Source organism: Nicotiana tabacum, chromosome 8 (genome assembly GCF_000715075.1).
Source record: "Nicotiana tabacum cultivar K326 chromosome 8, ASM71507v2, whole genome shotgun sequence".
NCBI lineage: Eukaryota > Viridiplantae > Streptophyta > Magnoliopsida > Solanales > Solanaceae > Nicotiana > Nicotiana tabacum.
The window spans coordinates 70179506-70202905 of NC_134087.1; the positions used below are offsets into that span (position 1 = coordinate 70179506).

At 36.6% G+C, this 23400-nt stretch overlaps 2 protein-coding genes and 1 long non-coding RNA gene across 3 annotated transcripts; 1 reads left to right on the plus strand and 2 right to left on the minus strand.

Annotated features, from left to right (window-relative positions):
* Window positions 1-6184: 6184 nt before the first annotated feature.
* Window positions 6185-8462, minus strand: LOC107809500 (serine/threonine-protein kinase BLUS1). Its single transcript, XM_016634148.2, has 2 exons — window positions 7346-8462; window positions 6185-7013 (listed from the first exon to the last, which is right to left on the minus strand). The coding sequence occupies exons 1-2, from the start codon at window positions 8300-8302 to the stop codon at window positions 6402-6404; spliced, it is 1569 nt and encodes a 522-aa protein (XP_016489634.1). The 5' UTR covers window positions 8303-8462; the 3' UTR covers window positions 6185-6401.
* A 5211-nt stretch (window positions 8463-13673) lies between these two features.
* LOC107809501 (uncharacterized) lies at window positions 13674-15713 on the minus strand. The gene is made up of 2 exons (XR_001653420.2): window positions 14746-15713; window positions 13674-13956 (listed from the first exon to the last, which is right to left on the minus strand). It is a non-coding gene; the product is annotated as an uncharacterized LOC107809501 (long non-coding RNA).
* A 6409-nt stretch (window positions 15714-22122) lies between these two features.
* On the plus strand, window positions 22123-22701 carry LOC107809504 (transcriptional regulator SUPERMAN-like). Its single transcript, XM_016634151.1, has one exon. The coding sequence runs from the start codon at window positions 22123-22125 to the stop codon at window positions 22699-22701; it is 579 nt and encodes a 192-aa protein (XP_016489637.1).
* The last annotated feature ends 699 nt before the right edge of the window (window positions 22702-23400 follow it).

Sequence of the window (23400 nt, forward strand, 5' to 3'; positions counted from 1 at the left end):
CAGCACAGAAGAACAAGGCCTAAGAATACTAATAAAGTGGTACTAAGACTCTTCATCTAAATAGAATGTTGTTCCCAAAGGTTTATCGACGTGTAACTTTTGAGAGGTATATATTCTTTAATTTTATCCGTAGGTTTTTTATGATTAAGGTTTCTATTGAAGAGGGGACATATTTATAGGCAAGGTTTCCTACTGTTTCATTATATTATAGGATAGGTTTTTGACTGTTGACTGCTACCAAGATTTAATAAAATATATTCCTAGGAACGTGGTTTTGAACTGACATCCAACCAAAGTTTTCTATACTCATCATCCATCTTATTTGCTACTAGTATTTCGTAGAATAATATGTTAACGAGATAATTAAATCTAAGTGGGATTTTGTACGTAGTTGATGATGCTAAAGTTTGGGGCAGGTATTTGGACAAGAAAATTTTCAGATTGTGTCTTCCTACTAGCTCGTTTCGTGGAAGATTTTGTCTGTGGACTAAATGCAATACCTGTTATGGAAGTTTCTTGGTAATGTACTAATGCTTTTCGTTTTAACTTAGTGCATGCGTTTCTTTGGTTGTTAATTGACTTTCAGAAGTGATTGAATCACTGCTGGGTAATTACAAGTATCAATATGCAGATTTTTTTCACTTGTCACTATCCCACGTTTATTACTACTACTACTTTAAACGAATTTAACTAAAAATACATGGTGACACCTAACCAAGTCATTAACCATTCCTAATCCATTCAACTTTGTAATCCCTTCAAAGGATCAAGTTTTGACTTTTTATACAATATTGGAGGAGAAAAATAATTTTCACCCAAATTAAAAGAAAAGGAGAACATATTACTATAGGAATGTGCCCAACTTCATAACTCATAGCACAAAAAATTTAACCGGGCTCAACAACAGAAGTGAACAGTACTACTTAACAGCTTGCTTCTATTGAAGTGATAAGTTATGCTTCTTTTGTTTTGATAATTTGACAAACTTCATGAGAGAACTAGATAATTAAGAATCCGATACAATTAGTTCCCTTGCGTTTAGAGTAACTAATCAGATGTCTGGTTCAATTCTCAATGAAATCGGATAAGGGAACATCAAATGAAACAGATAGGGATCAGTTCCTCCGGTCGCAGTACAAGTCAACTCTATAGTTGTTAAAGTTGTTGCACTGTACTCACAACAATACATCAACATTGTTGAAGCGTGCACCATACCAGACACTCTCTTGCATCATCTTTCATGACCTCACACATATATTATCAATATGATGCAAGGGGTTTCATTCAACGTTTGCAAACCTAATACTTTTACTATCTCAAGCATACAATATCCCTCATTTTCCTCTAAGGCAGTGAAAAGCAAAGCAGCGACAGACCAAAAGACCAGTTCCCAGCATTGATTATGTCTTATGTCCTTTAGTATTGTTGTGTCTTTGTTTCATGTTATTCACGTGTAATCCCTACACAGCTTGTCAGAAGCATTTCGTAGGACATATTTTAAACCATCATTGTTTTGGTTGTTTTGACGTGATTTAGTCAAGTGTGTAGCTTTGTAATAGATTTATTAAGAGGCTTACAATAGAGTTATTGTAAGGATTGAGAGATTACGAGTTTAATTCCTAGATTGCACTATATTGTAATCTAAAGTTTGCACAATTAGCGAAGTTGAAATTCTATTAGGGTAGGTCATGGTTTTTAATCCTGTGAGCTTGGAGTTTTTCATGTAAATATTGTTGTATTCCTTACTTACTGTTATTTCTGTGGAAAATGATAGAGAACGAGGTTTCTGTACAATTTGGTAGACCCTTAGTTTACATCAATTGGTATCGTAGCACGTTCTTTCAAAAAGATTAACACCTTGAAAGGATCTACATGGCTGCTCCACCAAACTTTGAATAAGGACAATCAACCCACAGACCACCAAGATTGAATGGCCAATATTATGGTTGGTGGAAGATAAGAATGCATGATTTGCATCATGGCTGAGGATTCAAAGCTTTGGGACGTTATCTTTGAAGGACATTTTATCCCCATGAAAACCATTAGCGAGGAAAAAGTTGCAGTTCCAAAGACAAGAAAGGAGTACAATGATGCTAATCGAAAGGCCATCGAAAAGAACTTCAGAGCAAAGAAGATTCTTGTTTATGGCATTAGACCAGATGAATACAACTGCATCTCAGCCTGTCAGTCCGCCAAGGAGATTTGGGAAGCTCTCCAAACTGCACATGAGAGAACCATCAGGTCAAGTAGTCAAAAATCAATATGCTTACTACTGAGTATGAACTATTCAAGATGAAGGAGGATGAGTCTATTCAGGATATGGATACTCGTTTTACCTCCATCATCAATGAACTTCACTCCCTTGGAGAAGATATCCCAAGAAATAAACTGGTTAGAAAAATACTCAGTGTATTACTAGGTTCTTGGGAGAGCAAAGTTAATGCCATCACGGAAGCCAAGGATCTGTAGAAGTTGACCATTGATGAACTTATTGGAGATCTGAAAACCTATGAGATAAAAAAGAAGAAGTATCTTGAAAGAAGAGAATCCAAAAATGAGAAGAACCTGGTTCTCAAGGCGGACAATAGTGACTCAAGTGGTGATGATATAGACATGGCCAATCTTACTCGGAGATTCCAGAAAATGGTTCGTAGAAATGGAGGAATTCCCATGAAAGGCAACTCTAGTAGAAGCACCAAAGGAAATGACTGATGTCACAAGTGCGAAAAGCCAGGACATTTTATCAAATAATGTCCTCTCTACAAGCAGGACCACTACAAATACAAATACGGATCCAATTGTAACCAGACTCTCTTTTCACTCTAACTACCCCCAAAAGTCAGTCTCTCTCCTCACATTCTACATCGAACACCTCTTTTCTCCTAAACCCTCTTATTTAAGACTGAAGAAAATCCTGGTGTGTCTCCAAGTCATGAGGCACAGCCACCTGGATTGGAGCCACAACCTTCACCCACAGAAGTCCCAATTTCAAACCAACCCATATCCACAATCCCCTCCATTAAACCATCTGGTTCTGGTCCCCATCTCCCCTGTAAGAGCCTAAATCGCAAAAAAATCATTGCTTCTCCTTCTCCTTCTGCTACAACAAAGAAAGTCAAATCAGAATGGACTGCCTCTACTTCTCAATATCTTCAAACTACAGAAGAAATCGTGGAAAGAGATAAAGGGGTAGAAATGTCTAGTCAGCGTGTTAAGGAAGAGCGGCTGGATGAAATTTTAGTTCCTACTATGGTTGAGGGTGTCCTTGTATCTCGTATTTCTAATACTCCAAATGTTGAAGGGGTTGATCTGAACATCTCATCAAAATCAGGTAATATTCCATCGTCTCCTACTACAACATCTTTGGGTAATGAGGGTGATACAAACGAAAGTGATAGACTTAAAACATGCTCTACTTCTCTTGAAAAATAGCCTATTGTTGTTGTGGAGGAATTGGTTGGGAATTCTTTGACTAATGGTGTAGGTGCAGAGACTTGTAAAAAGGCTTGTAAAAAGTAAGCTCATTGATGAGTAAGATGTGTCTCCGACAAATGTGATAAAGGTTGATGATGAGGAGACCGTTCAGGAAGATTGCCCTCTTGTTAGGAAAATATCAAAGAAAGCAATATCTGACGAAGTTGGTGAAGAAGGAGATATGGAGAAGGATATAGTATAAAAGAAGAAGCCTCTCAAAAAGAGGTCGAGTGGCAGTGAGGAACCTGGTTCCTCAAACAGGGCAAGAGTAGAACTATCTGAGCTTGAGAGCAGAGGAAATTTAAAGAAAAAAAAGTCTTGGGGGAGAGTGCTTGAATCTGAGATTCTTGATCGAGCATGCATGAGGCAGCTAGTAGAGATTTGTGACTTCCAGAAGTGGACTCATCTTTTTGACATCAAGAGTCCAAAAGTATATGAAGAGGAAGTACGAAGTTTTTATGCTGACATGTTTGTAGTGGAGGGGACACAATTTGCTTGAAAATAAATGGGAAGGATTTTGTGATGGATGAGGCTCTACTTGGGGAGATTCTTGGGGTGCCGACTGATGGGTTTGGAACTATAGAGGGAACCTGGTCCCCTGATTTTAAGAAAATAATTATCAAGCCTCGAGCTGTTCATATGGGAGAACGAGTGCACAAGAGGACACTTCTTCCAGAATATCAACTATTGTTTGAGTTGTTGAACAAGGTGTTACTACCCAGGGCTGAGAGGATATCTATTACCTCTATAGCGGACCTAGTTCTTCTAAAAGCACTGGACTCCTATTGTTCCATCAATCTGCTTGAAATTATGATTGAGCATATGAAGAAGGTGGCAGATTTCAAAGAGGGCAAGCATGGTCTCCCATATGTGGACAGGAAGGGAGGTATAGGAAGAAGCTTCATTATTTCTCAACTTATTGATGCTCAAGATGCTGCAAATGAAGAGATTAAATGTCTGAAAGCACATAACGTCATTCTTCAGTCTAAACTTAATAAGGCAAGCGAGGAACCTAGTTCCAGTAATGCTTAGGGTGTAGAGATTGCCCACCTGAAAGCTGAAAATGCAGAGTTGAGGAACAAAGTGGAGAACCTAAAGAAGCATCTGATCAACGATCAAACGGATTCTAATGCGCGTATAGATAGTCTCATCAAGTTCCTTGCTCCCTAATCCTTCATGTTCCCCATCTAGTGTCCCCTATCCTCTCCCTTTGACATCTCCTTCCTAATCCTGCCTTGTGTTTTGTTTTCCTTTCTTATTGACTGTGGTACTCTAGTTTCTGTTTGTACTATATTAGGTGTGTAATTATGGTACTGCTACTATGTTTTTCTTCTTTCCTTAATTAACGAGCATCATTGTCCATTTACTACAATGTTATACCTTTACATTCTGTTTTTTGTCATGTTGTGTGCACACAAGTGGCATGCGTTAATTTTGCTGGACTTCTTTTTTGCATGTTTTTGCCTCATTTTTTTAATGATGCCAAAAGGGGGGAAGAAATTGAAAAGGAGGAAACAAGTTTTCAAGGGGAATATAGCTGATTCGTAGGGGGAATAATGTGGAGATCTGGTTCTTAGGGGGAATATCAATTCTAAGTTTGTCATCGTCAAAAAGGGAAAAATTGATAAATTATGCGTCTTTTATTTTGATGATTTGATAAACTTCATGAGAGAACCAGATAAGGAACCTGATACAATTAGTTCCCTTGCATTCAGAGTAACTAGCCAGATGTCTGGTTCGGTTCTCAATGATATCAGATAAGGAAACAAATAGGGATCAGTTCCTCTAGCCGCACTACAAGTCAACTCTACAGCTATTAAAGATGATGCACTGTACTCGCAACAGTACAGCAACACTATTGAAGCATGCAGCGTACCGAACACTCTCTTGCATCATCTTTCATGACCTCACACATATATTATCAACATGACGCAAGGGGGTTCATTCAACACTTGCAAACCTAAAACTTTTACTCGCCCTCATTTTCCTCTTAGGCAGTGAAGAACAAAGCAACGATAGACCAAAGGACCAGTTCCCAACAGTGATTATGTCTCATGTCCTTTAATATTGTTTTGTCGTTGTTTTATATTATTCACTTGTAATTCCTACGCAGCTTGTCAGAAGCATTTCGTAGGAAATCTTTTAAACCATTATTGTTTTGGTTGTTTTGACTGGAGTTAGTCAAGTGTGTAGCTTTGTAATAGAGTTATTACAAAGAGGCATACAATAGAATTATTGTAAGGGCTGACGGATTAAGATTTTAATTTCTAGATTGCAATAGGTTGTAATTTAAAGTTTACTGAGTTAGTAAAGTTGAAATCCTACTAGGGTAGGTTGTGATTTTTAATCCCGTAAGCTGAGAGTTTTTCACGTAAATTTTGATTGTGTTCTTTATTTACTGCTATTTCTGTTGAAACTGATAGAGAATCAGGTTCTCTATACAGTTTGGTGGACCCTTAGTTTAAATCAGGAAGCTCGTATGTAATCTTGAAGTTGGTTGTTATTAGAATAGCCAGTTTCTTTCCCATACATAAGAAGTTGAAATGGGAGCCTGTGATTTCCAAGTGTCAAAACAAGCTCAAAATCATGGTATATTAAGCGTAATATGAACAGAATAACTGATCATCTTTAGACTGCTCTTTCTTTTCCTCAAATGTTAATACCAAGTTCAGGTCCTGAGCTTTTCGCAATATCAAGGAAAGAAAATGCTGCACTAATAGTTTCCTTTTTAGCTCCTAACAAAATATATCTGCATACATCATTTTAGCTTTATTGGTCAATAGACATTTACAAAGTACATTATTGGGATCGGCTATATGAATCGTCATTGTTCATCATGTCGCTCAATTTAAGCTCATCTTAGTCCGACAACATGTCTAAAGCTTAAATAATTAAAAGTTCTACGAGTACAATTACATATAAGTCTACTACTCGTTCGAATACTGCGCCTTCAGAAACTCTAACTCGAGCTGCAAAGCACAATTTTTCTTCTTCTCATTCTCCAGTTCATTTCTCAGCTTTTCAATCACCTCAATCAGCTGATCTTTCCTACTCATTTCCACACTATGTTGTTCCCCATGGAAAAAACTTATCAAATTCATTACATTTTGTCTTTGATCATCCAAACTCTTCTTTAAAAACAATAAGCTAGCAAACATTACTTCCCTACTAACACTCCCACTCCCAATTTCAGTAAGAATTTTTCTATCTCCACCACAAACAATAGCACCTTCGACCTCAGATTGGCGTGAACTTCCTGGTGAACTTATAGTCGATGTATCAGAACCCAATTCCGATACATCGACTTGCTTCACCACATTATCATTATCTTGTTTTAGGCTAGTTTGTTGATCTTTTTCAACCGGGAAAACTGGAACAAGTTCAAACCCTTGCACATTGAAATTCCATCCACTGATCCTTCTTTGCTTAGAAATTTCTCCCTGTTCTGGATCCTCCTCATTTTCATCATCAGATTTCTTCAACGACAATTGTCTTTGAATCTTTGATTGTCTGAACCTCTGCTCCACACTTGGCATGCCCTACAAACAGAAGCGGATTTAGAATTTAAATTGAGCGAGTTCAAGGTTCCAAATTCTTTAAAAATATGTGTTCAGAACTTAATATTTACTATTAAAGAAAGGGCAGCCCAATGCATTAAGATCCCGTTATTTGCGGGGTCCGGGAAAGGGCCGGATCACAAGGGTCTATTGTACGCAGCCTTATCCTGCATTTCTGCAAGAGGCTATTTCCACGGCTCGAACCCATGACCTCCTGATCACATGACAACAATTTTACTAGTTACGCCAAGGCTCCCCTTTATAACTTAATATTTACAATAAATTCTCAAAATTTAACTATATGTCCACCCTACCTGCAAGATGTGCTTAACCAAAAAATCAGGACCTTTATTACTGCACTTAAAGAAAGGATGTTTCAACAATTTCTCAGCTGATGGCCTTTTAGATGGATCTTGATCAAGACATAATCCTACCATATCCTTAAAAGATTTGGAGAATTTCTTATAATTCTTGCTGTTTCTTGTTTTTTCATAGTCAGAAAACCGAAATTTCCTTGTTATTTTCATGAACAAGGATTTTGAAGGAGGAAGATGAGACAGTGGAGGCCGTCCATGTGCTAATTCCAGAGCAGTAATACCAAAAGACCAAATATCAGCCTTGAAACTATACCCCGTATGTGAATGTATCACTTCAGGGGCCATCCAATAAGGTGTTCCAGCTACGTCAGTGAACATTAAACACGAAGAAGAGGACGAATACGACGACCCATAAGCTGAAATTGGTTCATAAATTGATGCAGAAACTCCAAAATCCGCAAGCTTTATAGTTCCATCAGAATCAATCAGTATGTTCCCTGATTTAATATCGCGGTGAAGATGGCCTTGATTATGAAGGTAGGCCAGAGCATTGAGCGTTTCTTTTAGGACTATCGCGATACATGGCTCGGATAAACCATCAGGAAAAGCAGAGGAAATTATGGATTGCAAAGAACCAGCAGACATAAAAGGCATTATTACCCAAATATAATGATCCACAGTAAAAGAACAATGTGCTTTAAGGATATTTGGATGAGAAAGAAGGGACATGGTTTTAGCTTCACGTCTAATGTTGTCAAGATCAGCTCTTGATTGATCAAGATCAATGGCTTTGATTGCTACTACAGAAGAGTTCATTGGTTGACAAATGGCCTTGTATACAATGGCACTAACACCTTTACCAATCTCATCAAGAATTGTATAGCATGTTGAGTCTAAAGGATACTGAATTTTTTTGTGATCTTCTTGATCATGTTCTTCTTGATTATAAGCCATGAATATTTGGTTTTTTGTTTTAACTTGTTGGAAAGAAAGAGTTAAGTATGGCAAATTTATGAATGGAGTTTTCACAAGAAGATCTAAAAAGGAAAGGATACAGAGAAGATTGAAGTGGTTTTCCTGTGAAAGATTGGCAAAAAAGAGGTTTATCCAGAGCGGTGATATATTTATTTCATTACTTTTATAGTTTTATAGTAAAGTGTGTGCATGTGAATTTTCAACTACCTTTCTCTCGAGTTAGCCAGATGAGGATGAGGGATAATTGTCTTTCATTGTCCAGTTTTGAGGCATAGCATTACGTGTTATGAATCTTATAGTTTCATTAGTCATTACCGTTCGATAGTGTAGGATCTTTATCTTTCAAATTTTCATGTTATAATGAACGCAAGTATTATCATACCTAAATTGCAATGGCCATTTGGTTAGAAGAGGGAATTGTCAGAATCCACAACTTGGTCTAGTAATTCTAAGTAATGGACTTGGACCAGGCCCATAAGGTTCTAGCACACGGGTCAAAACATGTAAAAATTGCACGAGCACCCTATTTGGTCGTAAAAATAGCACGGTATAGCCAGTTTTCGGACTGGTCATTTAAAATTAGCTAGCATTTACCAAGTCAATGAAAAATAGTCATTATTTTGCTGCAACAGAGACCGGTCCAGCATAATATACTGGAGTTAGGTGCACCTGTGTATGAACCGATATACTTTGCTGGCTCCAGTATAATATACTGGAGACTGGAGCACCGGTGCTCCAAACTCCAGTATATTATGTTGGACCGGTATACTTGCTGGAACTCCAGTATATTATGCTGGAGTTCTAGTGTACTTATGCTAGAACTCCATCATATTATGCTAGAGTTCCAGCATACTTATCCTGGAACTCCAGTATAATATGATGGAGTTCAAGTATACTTATGCTGGAACTCCAGCATAATATGCTAGCGTATTTTCCTGGGTTTTGAACAGTGTTTTCGTTTAGATTTATCTTTACATGAAAAGTGGCTAAATTTTGATTACTTTTGAAACTGGGCTAATTTTGAACGACCAGTTGTAAATCTGACTATTTTTGAATTTCACCCTATTTGGTCGCTACCTACTTTTTTTAAAAGTTTTAACTTGTACCCACTGTTTAAACAACTTTAGACCTCTTTCTCCTCCTTCGTTTTCTGAATGCTGAAGATTGAGATATTGTTGTGTGTTCTAGCCTAACTTATATTTGCTATTTAGCTCTTTACAGCTAGGAATTAGCTTCTGGACCGTCCAGTTCGGAAATTCTAATTTTAATTGCTACTGAAACATGAAAGTACGACTTGATTCTCTGTGCATTAGGTGAAGATGTTACTTTTACTAATGGTCTTGTTTTATAGGAGTATTGCTTTTCAAATTTTCTGATAATTCCATTATAGCAACTGGATCTTAATGATAACTTGTCATTGTTGTTTTAGAACTTCAGCATAATGCTGACGTTCAGCAAGTATAAACAAAAACTTCAGCTCCTAGAATGCTGAAGTTCAACAAATACAAAACAAACTTCAGCCCTGAAGTTCATCACAAACATAACAAAGCTTCAACTAAAACATGCTAAGTTCAGCAAATATAGAATAAAATTCCAGCTAAAACATGCTGAAGTTTAGCAAATAGAGAACAAAACTCCAGCTACTAGAATGCTTAAGTTCAGCAATTACAAATAAAAAACTTCATCCAACATTTGGTTCAACAAGTTTTGCTACTTCAGGCCCGTATGCCTGAAGTTACGCGAAAAGTGGGTACGCTTGTAAATTTTTTTACAAAACGGGTATAAGTTAAAATCTGATCCAAAAAGCGGGTATAGATACAAATGCCCCTAAAAAACATGTATGTGAATCCAAATCGTAACCACAACAGATGGGATACATTTATGATCTGCCTTCAAATTAAGGGTTGGAGCAATTGACAATTGTCATATCTTCCTAGCAGTTTGGGACTACTGTCATCCTCAAACGGGAAAGCAATTGTTGTTATAACTTATAAGCCATAGAATTCAAATGCAATTTAGAGTTTGAATTTCAGTTCATTATTTGCCTAAATTATATTAAAATCGCCTGGTGTTAAGCTTAACTTCGCAGTAGAATCGCCCCAAACCCTATTTGAAAAGATTTATCAAACGCAATCTATTTATCAACCACTGAAAGTACTTCTCAAATAAATTGATCAAATACAAACAACTTCTTTCCAAAATAACTATCTAAAAATCTATTTAATTTGATAAAAATACTTTTCAAAATAAGCAGTTTTTAGAATCTTGGGCGAAGTGCACCAATAGCCAATTTTAAGCTTGCTATTTAAAATTTACAATGGATTCAAAGATTAGTCACCCAAACTTCATGACTAAATATCCTGATTTTTGTATCCTTAATTTTTGAGTTGCTAATTTAAAATTCACGACTTAGTGTCCTAAATTTTTAAGTTGTTACTTTGTAATTCAGGACACTTAGTCCTGAATTTCTAAACTGCTAATTTGAAATTCAGGACTAAATGTCCTAAATTTTCTAACAGCCAATTTAAAATTTAGAACATAAAATTCAAATTTTTAGATACAATTTTCAAACTTTAGGACATGATGACCTGAAGTTTGAGCCATGAGGTTCAAACTTCAGGACGCCATGTCCTAAAGGTTGAACGGATTGCCTAATATTTAAATACATTGTAAAACTATGAATAAGCAGAATGGTTATCTGGTATCATTTTGTAACACCTCAAATTAAAAAAAAAAAAAGAGTATTTAAGTAACTGGTCAAAAAAAATAAACAATCAAGTAAAACAAGACCAAAAAGAAAAAAAGAGAGAGAAAGCCTTGGTGGACCGTAGCCCTTAAACAAAAGGGCATCAGGTTCTAAACAATTAGAATAAGGGATTTGGCCGTCCCTTTTGCCTCAGCAGAAACAGAAGCTATAACAAATTAAATACAAAGGTAGAAAAATAAAAAAATAAAAGAAAATAAAAAACTGAAGTTGTGCGTTGGAATCATAGCAATACAAATTGCGAAAATTTTGAGCATTAACTGATTCTCACGAGTAATACTTAAACTTCTTATTTGAGTTCTTCTAGCAAATTTTAATTTCGTTTCTATGATTGAAGGATTTCACAAGAAAAAGAAAATTTACACATTAGTAAGAAATATTATGGATAAGTATAGATAAGTAATGCTACTGATTTTAGTTCATTCACGTATTTAAGAATTTTTCATTGTGAAAAATCTATAGAACTTTATAAAATTAGATAAATAAATTATATGAACAAGTTGAAGTTGATAGATTACTAATTACTCATAGTGTGGGCAGAAAAAACTCGAGGAATTTTGAGTCAAACATGAAACCCCAAGGATTGGGTATTCTAAATTAGCTAAGAATTAGCTTAAACAAGAAAATTAACATAAGATCGACGTTGATGTGATTATATATTGATTGAAGAAAGTCATACAGATCGCTCGAGGTGACGAGTTTGGTGTTTCGACACGAGTACTGTGAGTAGTAACCTTACCACAATTTGTGTTTCTATAACTTGCATGATTTACACATGATTTTAATATGAACATATTACCGATTGTTTTGAATTTGCATGTGGGACAAGTCCTTTACTCTATATGATATCGAAATAGTTATATGAGATGATTACTGTTGTTTAAATATTCTCATTGTTACTAGATATTTTTACCGTTGCTAGATATGGTACTAAACAGTTTATTTGAGATGTTTTTAGTTATTTAAAATATTCTCACTGTTACTACACATATTTTACTGTTACTTGAGATATGATTACCGTTACCGGAATGAGATTACATGATTTGATAAGAATTGAAATACTCTATACTATTTTGAAAATACTTTTCATATGAATATGTATTGTTTATAAAGAAAAGTATAAATGGGAGGAGACTTTGAAGGATCTCATAGCTAACGGTGGGTTCGTTAGACCTGGTGCACCTTGTATTGACAGATTACCGATTACAGTTATAGCCCCCGCTAGTGGGAAGGTAGAACTGTCACACCTCCTTTTTACCCACCCGAGGGTATTATAGAGAGTTTTTCCAATCAAAGTGACATTATTCGAAATGGAATTATTTCAGAGTCGCCACTTAGAATAGTTTATTTGGTATTCCAAGTCACCAGTTTATTTTTAAATTCCAAGTCGAAGAAATTTGACTTTATTTAAAAGTCTGCGAACCAGAAATTCTAGATAAGGAATTCTGTTAACCCGGGAGAAGATGTAAGGCATTCTCGGGTTCCGTGGTTCTAGCACGGTCGCTTAAACTATTAATAATTGCCTTATTGTCTGAATTATACATGTTTTAAAACGTATTGTGCATTTTTAAACTTATTAACCGCTTTTAATTATTTTAAACCGCTTTTAGGAAGATTCAATGTTATTTGAAACACGTCTTAAACCACGCTACATGAAATGCACCCGCGGTTCGCGACACGTTCTATTTAACATTGTTTGAGAGATTGAATTTGGGTCACATGAAATGTACACCTGAATTTAGTAATTAAAAATCACAACTACGTCACGGGAACCGTACCAGTAGCTATGATTGAGTTAATTAAAAAACGCGCCTAAAGCAACTACGAAGGTTTAAATTAACAACATTTATGAGGGCCATGGAGAGTTTAATTGATGGCGCACCTCAATTTTTACAAGGTTTGAATTAATTTCATGAGGGCCATGGGTTAAAGGGTTTTATGGCACACCTCACTTTGATTTTAACTAAAAGAGATTATTTAAATAAGGGTAAGATCCTAATTGAAACTTTAACTAGGATTTCCTTAACTTAAAGCTAAGTTCTTTTGAATTATTTAAGGCGAGTGTTTTGGGTTGGTGAGAATTCTTTGAACAAACCAGCTTTAGCAGTTGGAATTGGGCTCACAAACCAGCCCCGAAGTCAAAAAGACTTCAAGACATCACGCTGGGTCTTAACCAAACAGCCCAAAGTAGGCTCAAAATCAGGCGGGCCCAATTGTTATGTTTTCTAATTGGGCATATCTATCTTTTGCATTTTCAGTTAACTTTTCGTAGAACATGTTTTGCTCTTAAACCATAATTTGCTTCTAGAGATCACCCAGATCGAGACAATACTATGTTGAATTTGAAATTAACATACTAACATGACTTGTAAGACACACAATCATGCTAAATTTGTAAATGGACGAATTTTTAAACTGAAAATCGGATTTACTGGGTTCAATGCCCAGGCCAACTTGCCTGGGCCTAGACTTGCTCGAATGAATCTCAAACTTGGGCCTGGACGCAAGTCTGGCCCAATTTTCATTTACATGCAACTACAAAACATGTTTATTACAGAGGAAAATCTCTTATTGAAAGTCTACTGATAATCAAGCATAATTTGAAACTTAACAGTCCGTTTACAATATTGTGAGTCCAAGAATTTATACAAGAAAGATTTTAATCCTAATGAATCAATATCCTAACAGCCATCATAACTAGCATCTAAAAATGAAAATTCTGAAAAGTAAAAAAAAAAAAAAAAAAAAAAAAAAAATTTCTTCTGGTTTCAAAATTCCTTCCATCAACTACTTCAAAATCAGTGCATAAGATCTGCAAGAGGCCAGCTACAAAGATGCTTCTCACAAGATGATTACTTAAGCTCCCAACCTGAAGTTTCTTACTGCCAAATCAGCTTCTATTTTTACTAAGAATTTCATGGATCTGACCATGTGAAAAGGCCAGATTCACAAAATAACTTTAGCTATACTAACCTACTACATTGTCAGACCCAAACTTAAACATATAATGAGAAACAATAGTGATTCATGGGTTAAACCATGTTAAAGGTTAAACTCATGAACCAATATGAGGTTCAAACCCAAAACCATGGCCTACTGCCTTGGGGAAATGCTAGAATGGATTAAAGAGAAGGGAAGGGTTGGTTTAAGACATGAATTTGACCATGTAAGGGTCAGACTCAATGAACAACCAAGTTTCAAGAACAGGGATTTAAACATACTATCTAACTAATGCAAAAAAAAAAAAAAAAACAGAAATGCACATTAGCTAAAGCAAAGGAATGATCAATGTTAAAGTTACATAAAGAACAGATTCTTAGGATATAGAACCAAAGAGGCAAAAGAACATTCATTTGGGAAGGAAGATATTCAACAATGATTGCAGCTTCAGACAAACAAACATACAGATATGTGAACAACAGAGATCAATTGCATTCATCTTAAGTTGCATTTATATGCACTGAAACATGGAAGAAACATGAATACCTTGAAACAACAACTAAATAACAACAGCTAAATTGAAGGAAATAGCTGCTAGAAGCTTCAGAATTACAAAAACAGCAACAGGAATCAACACAGCTTCAGTAACCAAGTAAACCCCAGAGTTTCAAAACCAAGAACAAGCATTTGAAAACCAGGAAATCCCTCAGTAAATTACCTTAGAAGGCTCTCTATTTCAAACCATTTTCCCAGCTTATGAACAAAAGAGGAATGTTTTTCCTTTTGAAATGTTTCTAAGGTTTTTGTAAAATCTGGAAAGAGAACCTTTGTGCAGAGAATAAGGCTGGTGATTGCTAATTTATTCTCCCTTTTAGAATGAGGGAAACCTACATATATAGGCTGCCTAGGGAGAGTATCTTTTTGGCATATTCCTTATCCTAGGGTAAAAATAGTACTATCCTTGGTACAACTGTCCTATATTTCAGCATCTTTTTGTAACAGCTAGGACAGCTGTACCTTTTTTAGGAAATTTCTGATTTTTAGCCTAGGTAGAAACCCATTTTTAACCTTCAAGTTACTGCTTATTTCAGCCTTAAACTAAACTTTTTAGTTCAAAAAAAAGGTCCCTAAAGTTTCTATTGATTTTCAAATCAGCCAAACACACTCGAAACAAATCAAAAGATGCAAAAGATGTTAATAAAAAAAATGGAAAGTAAGAAAGCTAATGTAATTTGAACTTGAATCAGCCTAATTATTAATAAGAGACTATTCTTCCTAGCTAAGCACAGCAATCAAACTAACATTTACCAGAAACCATAACGAAATCCTAGAAGCTAAATTAATCAGGCATATGAATCAAAACAGGCTAGTTAACTCAATCAAACACAAAATCTAATTTCAGAGCTAGAAGAAGGGAACGTTTAAACAGAATCATGGTGATCAATTCATTAAAACCCTAATTAGACTTAACTCATGCAATTTTGGAATAGAAGCTTAAATAATCTCTGATTAAACAACTAATCCAAAATAAATAATCAGATGAGCATGTGGTCAAAGAGAAGAAGTCCTAAAACTGTAAACCCAAACACGCAGCTATGAACATGCAAAGACAAACAAATAGGAAAAAAGAAAAATAAATGACAGGGGATTCTCAAAAGGGAAAGAAAAAGAAAAATAGATGGAAGGAATTACCTATACTTGTTTTTAACAGAACAGACTAGCTATGACCTTTGACCAAACTTCCTCAAGGCAACGTGAACTCGAACTAACATTAGTCGATTGTTCTCAACAAGGAACAGTCGACTAATGCAAGTTTATGGTTCAGCCAATCAAATAGAGATCAAAATCAGAAAGGGAAAAATATCTAGGGTTCAGGGAATCTTAGGTTCAAGATTCGAAAGAATAAGCAGGGCCTTTTGGGAAATTGAGGGTAGGGTAGTGGTGAGGGGAGGTTGAGGACTGTGGGGTGTGATTTTGGTGGGGTTTGGAACAACTAGGGTTTTGGCCGTGATTTTTTGATTTAAGATTCGAAGAATTCGGCAATTATTCGAAGGAAGAGGAGTGGAGATTTGGAATGAGGAGGTTGTGGGGGGTTTTAGGGCGTAAATTTGGGGAGATTTGGCGTGCCGGAATCGCCGTGAGGCGATTTTCGGCGAGCGGTTTGTGGCAGAGGCGGCAATGGAATAGGAGGGCGGCTAGATTTCTTGAGAGAGAGAGATGAGGATGAAGACTGAAGGGGTTAGACGGGGGGGGGGGGGGGGTCTCTCTTCAAACAGTTTTATATTTAATGAACCCTTAGTTCCGAGCCGTTGGATGATCAAAATCCAATGACTGTGATTAGATTATTACGAAACGGGGTCGTTTGGTTTGGGAGTGGGTTGGACCGGGTAAAGTTGGGTTTGGGCCTGGATCTGGGTAAGGTTTGGGAACGGATTTGGCATTTAAACAACCCAATTTACTTAATTTAAAACCCCATTACAAATAAATCCTTATTTCCCTTTTTCTTTTGTTTTTCTTTTTTCTCTCTTTTTTTAATAAAAAAATCCTAAAAATCCTAAATTATCTAAAAATGTCAAATTAACTAATTATAAAACTTATAAACATCACTTAATTCTAAATTAAAAGAAAAAAAATCAGTAAACTAAAAATTAAATGACAAAATGTAAAAATGAGCTATTTTTGTGATTTTCAAATTTCTATAAAACAAATAATTGCTGATTAATTCTAAAAATATTAAAACAAACCATAAATATAATGCATGATATTTTTGGTATTTTTCATGATTTAAATAAAAATTAAACATGTACAAAAATACAAATAATTAAGAAAATTCTACAAAAATTCCTAAAAATGGCAAATAATTAATAGAAAACCTATTTTCTTGGGATTTTATATGAGTATTTCGTATAGGGCAAAAATCACATGCTCACAAGAACTAGCATACAATTAGTGATTTCCCTCGAGTAGGGACTACCGTTATATTTGACTTCTTGCGAAGAGGTCCATAGTTATACCGATTACATGATCCTTTCCTGGAAACCTCCCAAACATAAAGATTTGATATGATACAATGTATACCGAGTTTATTATGAAATTGTTAAATTAATTTCTGTTACATGAAACATATGATGATACTGAATATTATTACCGTTTTTGAAAGGACAATTTATTTTTATGATAGTTCCTGATTATTATTATACAAGCATGTTTTCTGACTTGTCCCCAGTTAAAAACGGTTGTGGTTAAGTGTTATTACTCACTGAGCTAGCGACTCACTCCCGCTATTATTTTTACAGAGACAGCAGTAGACGCAGGCGAGGATTCCATTAATTATAGTACACGAGTTGACAGTTCCTGGTTAGCCCCGCATTTATTCGCGTGGGCAAAGATTGTTATTTATTTGTTATAGTCTCTTTCTTGAAACTCTTAGAGTCGCTCCATAGTAATTTTTATGAGTGTCATAAGTATTCTTTTATTGATATAGACTTGTGACTCGTATTAGACTTTCCTACCGTATACTTGGAGATGAAGTTAGTATATTATTGTGCTGAAAATACTTTGTGAATGAGGATTATAACTTGTTTGGTCGATATCGGTTGGTTGTGTTGTTGATTTTTATGACAGGTTTATTTTTGGATAGTCCTAAATCAGGGGAAACTCTATCCAATTTTCTGTAAATTATCGATGAGGCTTACTTGGGAGCACTTGTTCCTAAGCGCCGGTCATGATCCTAAATTGGGTCGTGACACATTTTCACTAGAATATTGGCCAAACTGGCTCAACGTAAAAAAATTAATAATGTCAGTTTATAAAAGTTATAGTCGAAACGGAGTAAATAAGAAATCTACTGTGCATTTAAAGATTGAACCACAAGCATATACATATGCTCTTCTCTTTTTAGGTTTAATAGGGTCTTAGGAGAGGGTAGAGGGTTGGAAAGTAGTGTATATTGAGGATGTCTTTCTTCTCCATCTTTTTTGTCACTCATAAACATAGTAATTATTCATTAGCACCAAACCAAATATTGAAAACACATTCACTGCAATTTCGGCTCTGTAAATGGAGGCCTCTAATTGGCCACCAGTCCCTCACTAAATCTAAAGCTAAACATGGTACAATCTTTTGTATTGTTCGTGTAGTTCTGAAACAATGCTCCTTTCTCCATACTAATAAAATGGAAACAAAATATTTGCTGAATTCACTCCATCAGTTAGTCTAGCTATAGTTTCTTTGGAATTGTAAATCTAAAGGCGACTTGACCAACTACTACTCTTATTACTCATCATTACACGCACTCAGTTCCAAGTAGCTAAGAACAAATATAAATCACACAAAGGAGTATTGATAACTCGTTTCAAATATTGACTCCTTTTTCTATATCTGCATATTTTTTTTAAATTTGTTTTTGTAATCGTAGTTTCTTTTCAAATGGGTTCTCTATGCTTGGACCATGGCCATACTACAAACTTTAGTAACGTTTATCTCAAAATATTTGAAAATTTGAGTTTGCAAAGCCTGTTTTTTAAAATTTTCAAAACAAATTATACTATTTATTTACACAACAACAACAACAACGACCCAATATAATCTCACAAGTGGGGTCTGGGGAGGGTAATATATACGCAGACCTTACCCCTACCCCGAAGGGTAGAGAGGCTGTTTCCAGGAGACCCTCGGCTCAAAAAGCAATAGGAGATGATATATTAGTACCATAAAAATGCGTATTAAATATAACAACAATATATAAGAGATATGAAATATGAAATACAGAATACGAAATACGAAATACGAAATAGATGGCTGGTATAATACAACTAGAAGGTAAAGCCCTGCGTCAATAGACGACCAATGACATTCCTAGTCTAACTCCTAACTGGATAGTCTCACTCTATTGTGCCGTAGAAATATTCACACTCTCCCCTAACCTACAACCTTAATGCTCGACCTCCATAATTCCCTATCAAGGGTCATGTCCTCAGTAATCCTAAGTCGCGTCATGTCCTGTCTGATCACCTCTCCCCAATACTTCTTAGGTCTTCCTCTACCTCTCCGCATGCCCACTACAGCCAGTCGCTCACACCTCCTCACCGGTGCATCAGTGCTCCTCCTCTGAATGTGCCCGAACCATCTGAGTCTTACTTCCCGCATCTTGTCCTCTATGGGGGCCACACCCACCTTCTCTCGAATATCTTCATTCCTAATCTTATCCATCCTTGTATGCCCGCACATCCACCTCAACATCCTCATCTCTGCTACTTTCATCTTCTGGATGTGTGAGTTCTTTACCGGCCAATATTCAGTTCCATACAACATGGCAGGCCTAACCACTACTCTATAAAACTTACCTTTTAGTAACGGTGGCACTTTCTTGTCACACAAGACTCCCGACGCTAACCTCCACTTCATCCACCCCACCCCTATACGGTGTGTGACATCCTCGTCAATCTCCCTGATCCCCTGAATAACCGATCCAAGGTACTTGAAACTACCTCTCTTGGGAATGACTTGAGAGTCAAGCCTCACTTCAACTCCCGCTTCCGTCGGCTCAACTCCAAATTTGCACTCGAGGTATTCCGTCTTCGTCCTACTCAACTTGAAACCTTTAGACTCAAGAGCATGTCTCCAAATCTCTAGCCTCTCGTTGACGCCGCCTCTTGTCTCGTCAATTAGAATAATGTCATCAGCAAATAGAAATCACCATGGAACCTCCCCTTGAATATGATGAGTCAGTGCATCCATCACCAGGGCAAATAGGAATGGGCTGAGCGCAGATCCTTGGTGCAACCCCGTAATAACTGGAAAGTGTTCAGAGTCGCCTCCTACTGTCCTAACCCGAGTCTTAGCTCCATCATACATGTCTTTAATCACCTTAATATAGTTACTCGGGACCCCTTTATCCTCTAAGCAGCTCCATAAGACCTTCCTAGGAACCTTGTCGTACGCTTTCTCCAGATCAATAAACACCATGTGGAGATCATTCTTCTTATCTTTGTACTGTTCCACCATCCTCCTAATAAGGTGGATAGCTTCTGTGGTAGATCGTCCCGGCATGAACCCTAACTGGTTATCTGAAATAAACACCGTCCTTCGCACTCTCATTTCTACCACTCTCTCCCAAACTTTCATGGTATGACTTAGTAATTTGATGCCCCTATAGTTGTTACAGCTCTGGACATCACCTTTGTTCTTATACAACGGGACCATTGTACTCCACCTCCACTCTTCAGGCATTCTATTAGTCTTGAATATAACACTAAACAATGCAGTAAGCCATTCCAAGTCTGCTCTACCCACACACCTCCACAGTTCAACCGGAATTTCGTCTGGCCCGGTAGCTCTGCCCCTTCTCATCTTACGCATTGCCTCCATGACTTCATCGATCTCAATGTCCCGACAATTACTTAATTCATGGTGACTGTCGGCATTCCTCGATTCCCCAAGTATAATATCTCGCTCCCCTTCTTCACTTAGAAGTTTATGAAAGTAGGTCTGCCACCTCCTCTTAATCTGGTCATCTCCCATCAAAACTTTGTCGTCATCATCTCTTATGCACCTCACTTGGTCCAGATCCCGAGTTGTCCTCTCTCTCGCCTTAGCGAGTCGGAATAACTTCTTCTCCCCACCTTTGTTCCTTAGTTCCTCATACAGACGAGCAAAAGCTGTCGTCTTAGCCTCCGTCACTGCCATCCTCGCCTCCTTCCTAGCTACCTTATACCTTTGACTGTTCTCTCTCTTCTCCTCCTCGTCAGTGCTCCCTACTAACCTTAGGTAAGCCGCCTTCTTATTTATACTATTTATAAAAGTTGTCGTCTTAGCCTCCGTCACTGCCATCTTCGCCTCCTTCCTAGCTACCTTATACCTTTGACTGTTCTCTCTCTTCTCCTCCTCGTCAGTGCTCCCTACTAACCTTAGGTAAGCCGCCTTCTTATTTATACTATTTATTTACGCATATAACTTAATTACTTGTATCCGTAAAACGCTTAAAATCTTCGAATTATATGTATGTACACATATCTATCATTACGCTCTTCAAAGCTAATTTACGCTTAATGTTGGCATCTCTTTCTCTTTTTTTTAACAGCTAATCCAATAATAGTAGCTTAATTTTGTATACTTCAACTTACACAATAAATAAAACATGAAAATATGTTTTCCCAATTCCCATTGCCGCCACAAAAGAAGAAAAAAAACATAAACTTTGGGAAGTTTTTTATAAATTAACATAATTAAATTATAGGGCTTTGTGTGAGTTACACATCCCGGGTTCGAGCCGTAGATGTAGCCATTACTGCTTACATTATGGTAGGTTGTCCACATTCAGTGGCGGATCCAGGATTTATAGGTCGTGGGTGCTTCACTGATTTTAATTTAAATTCTAGATGGCCAAGCATGGTCATAGTGGGTGCTCATGATCAATTAGTGAAGTAAGTTTTTAGGTATTATTTATGAATATATTATATAATTTGGCCAAAGCCAATGGGTGCTTCAGCACCCATATGTCCAAAGTTGTATCCGCCACTGTCTACATTATACCCTCTGAGGTGAAACCCTTCCTCAAACGCTCCATGAATGTGAGATACTTTATGCAATAGGCTGCTCTCGTTTTTTAAATATACATGAAATGTGGCATAAAGTTCAAACTTTCTACTATAGAGAGAAGAGAGAAAAATGACTTTGGAAAACCTATTAGCTTCCTCATATGAAGGAAGTTATGGAAGATAGAGTTTTTCTCCTAAATACTCTCCAATAAAATCTTCTACTTCTGGCTTAGTATTTTATGGCCTCTTTTGTGCTGCAACCTCACTGTACAACCCCCTCCCCCCTCCCCCCGCGGTACTCAACACCTTCCCACCACACTCCCTCACTGCCATTTTCTCATTCAAACACACACACAGAGTATCCCAAATCTAAGCTCTATATCATCATCACTAGTCCCTTACTAGTAATTCTCCCAGTTAACCCTCACCAAAGAAAAAGCATTCCCAGCTCAACCCAAAAGAAAAAAAATCAGAGGCAAAGAGATGCTTGGACATAGTTATTTGAACTAAATTTCCTATAGTTTGCCTGTAGATCTTTCTAGGTTTGACTGAAGAAAATGGCAGGATATAAACACAAAAGCTTCATGGCAAGACACATCATGAAGTCGAATAACAACGACGACAACAACAATAACAATGTTAAAGACTCATCATGGGATTATTATGGAAACGAAAATCACTTCTCTTGGCCTCCAAAATGTTACACATGTAGCTTTTGTAAAAGGGAATTCAGATGTGCCCAAGCTCTTGGTGGACACATGAATGTTCATAGAAGAGATAGAGCTAGGTTATTGAGACACCACTCACCACCACCTACACATCATCATTCTCTTTTAAACCTTAATCTTGATCCAAACCCTAACCCTAGTTTTTCATCCTCGCCACCACCCTCTCCTTTTGCTTCTAGATTACCTTTTCCTTCTTATAATGCTGCTGGTGGTTCTGAAATGAGGAGATGGGGAAAAGGTATTGTTCCAAACAATCACTTGAAAACTACCAAAGTACTTTTTGGAGTTGAGAAATTTGGCTCTTTCATACAAGAAAAAGAATTTCTGAGATTGGACTTGGAAATTGGCAGCTTGGTCACTGAATCAAAGCAAGATTTGGATCTGGAACTTCGATTGGGATACACTTAATTAGTTAGATCAAATTTCTACTGCTTAATTGAGGTTTGTAAATTGAGTTGATATAGCTATGGCCTACGGGCAGTAATATAGTTAATCTGCCAAAGGTACTTTAAATTTCTTCACTTTAATATGTCTATTGTGCTAAAAGTTTGTTTTTTTCATTGCTAGCTGTGTCTAGTTTTAGTACCGTGTCAATTAAAAAGAAACCAGAATCTGAATTACTTTTAATTGTTTCCCATTATTTTTAGTTGCTCAATAGCCGTCAGCTAATCAATTATGTTAAAATCATGATGGACTACACTGCCAATTAAATTTGGTTATTAAATGATTTTTCACTATAAAACTGAATTAGCCAATTGCTTTAATAATGCGATATTTTAGAATATGGCATGTAAAAACAGATAAGAATCCTGCCCTCATCTGAGAAACAAATTCATCTGTGACGGATGCATTTTTTTCGCTTATCCACCCTTCTATCGTTATATAAATCCATAAATGTTTATGCATTAATTGTTTTGATATTAAATTTAGAACACAAATAAGGACTAGCTAGCTAGATGTTGTAGATTCAACAAGTGGGTGATCAATTGCTAGCTTTATATCAATGTTTTAAATACAGTAAAATAGACATGATTTTCATTTTTATGATCGACGACCTTGCAAGCATTTACAAGTGCATGGGCTGCACATGGGAAAATGGTGCATTTA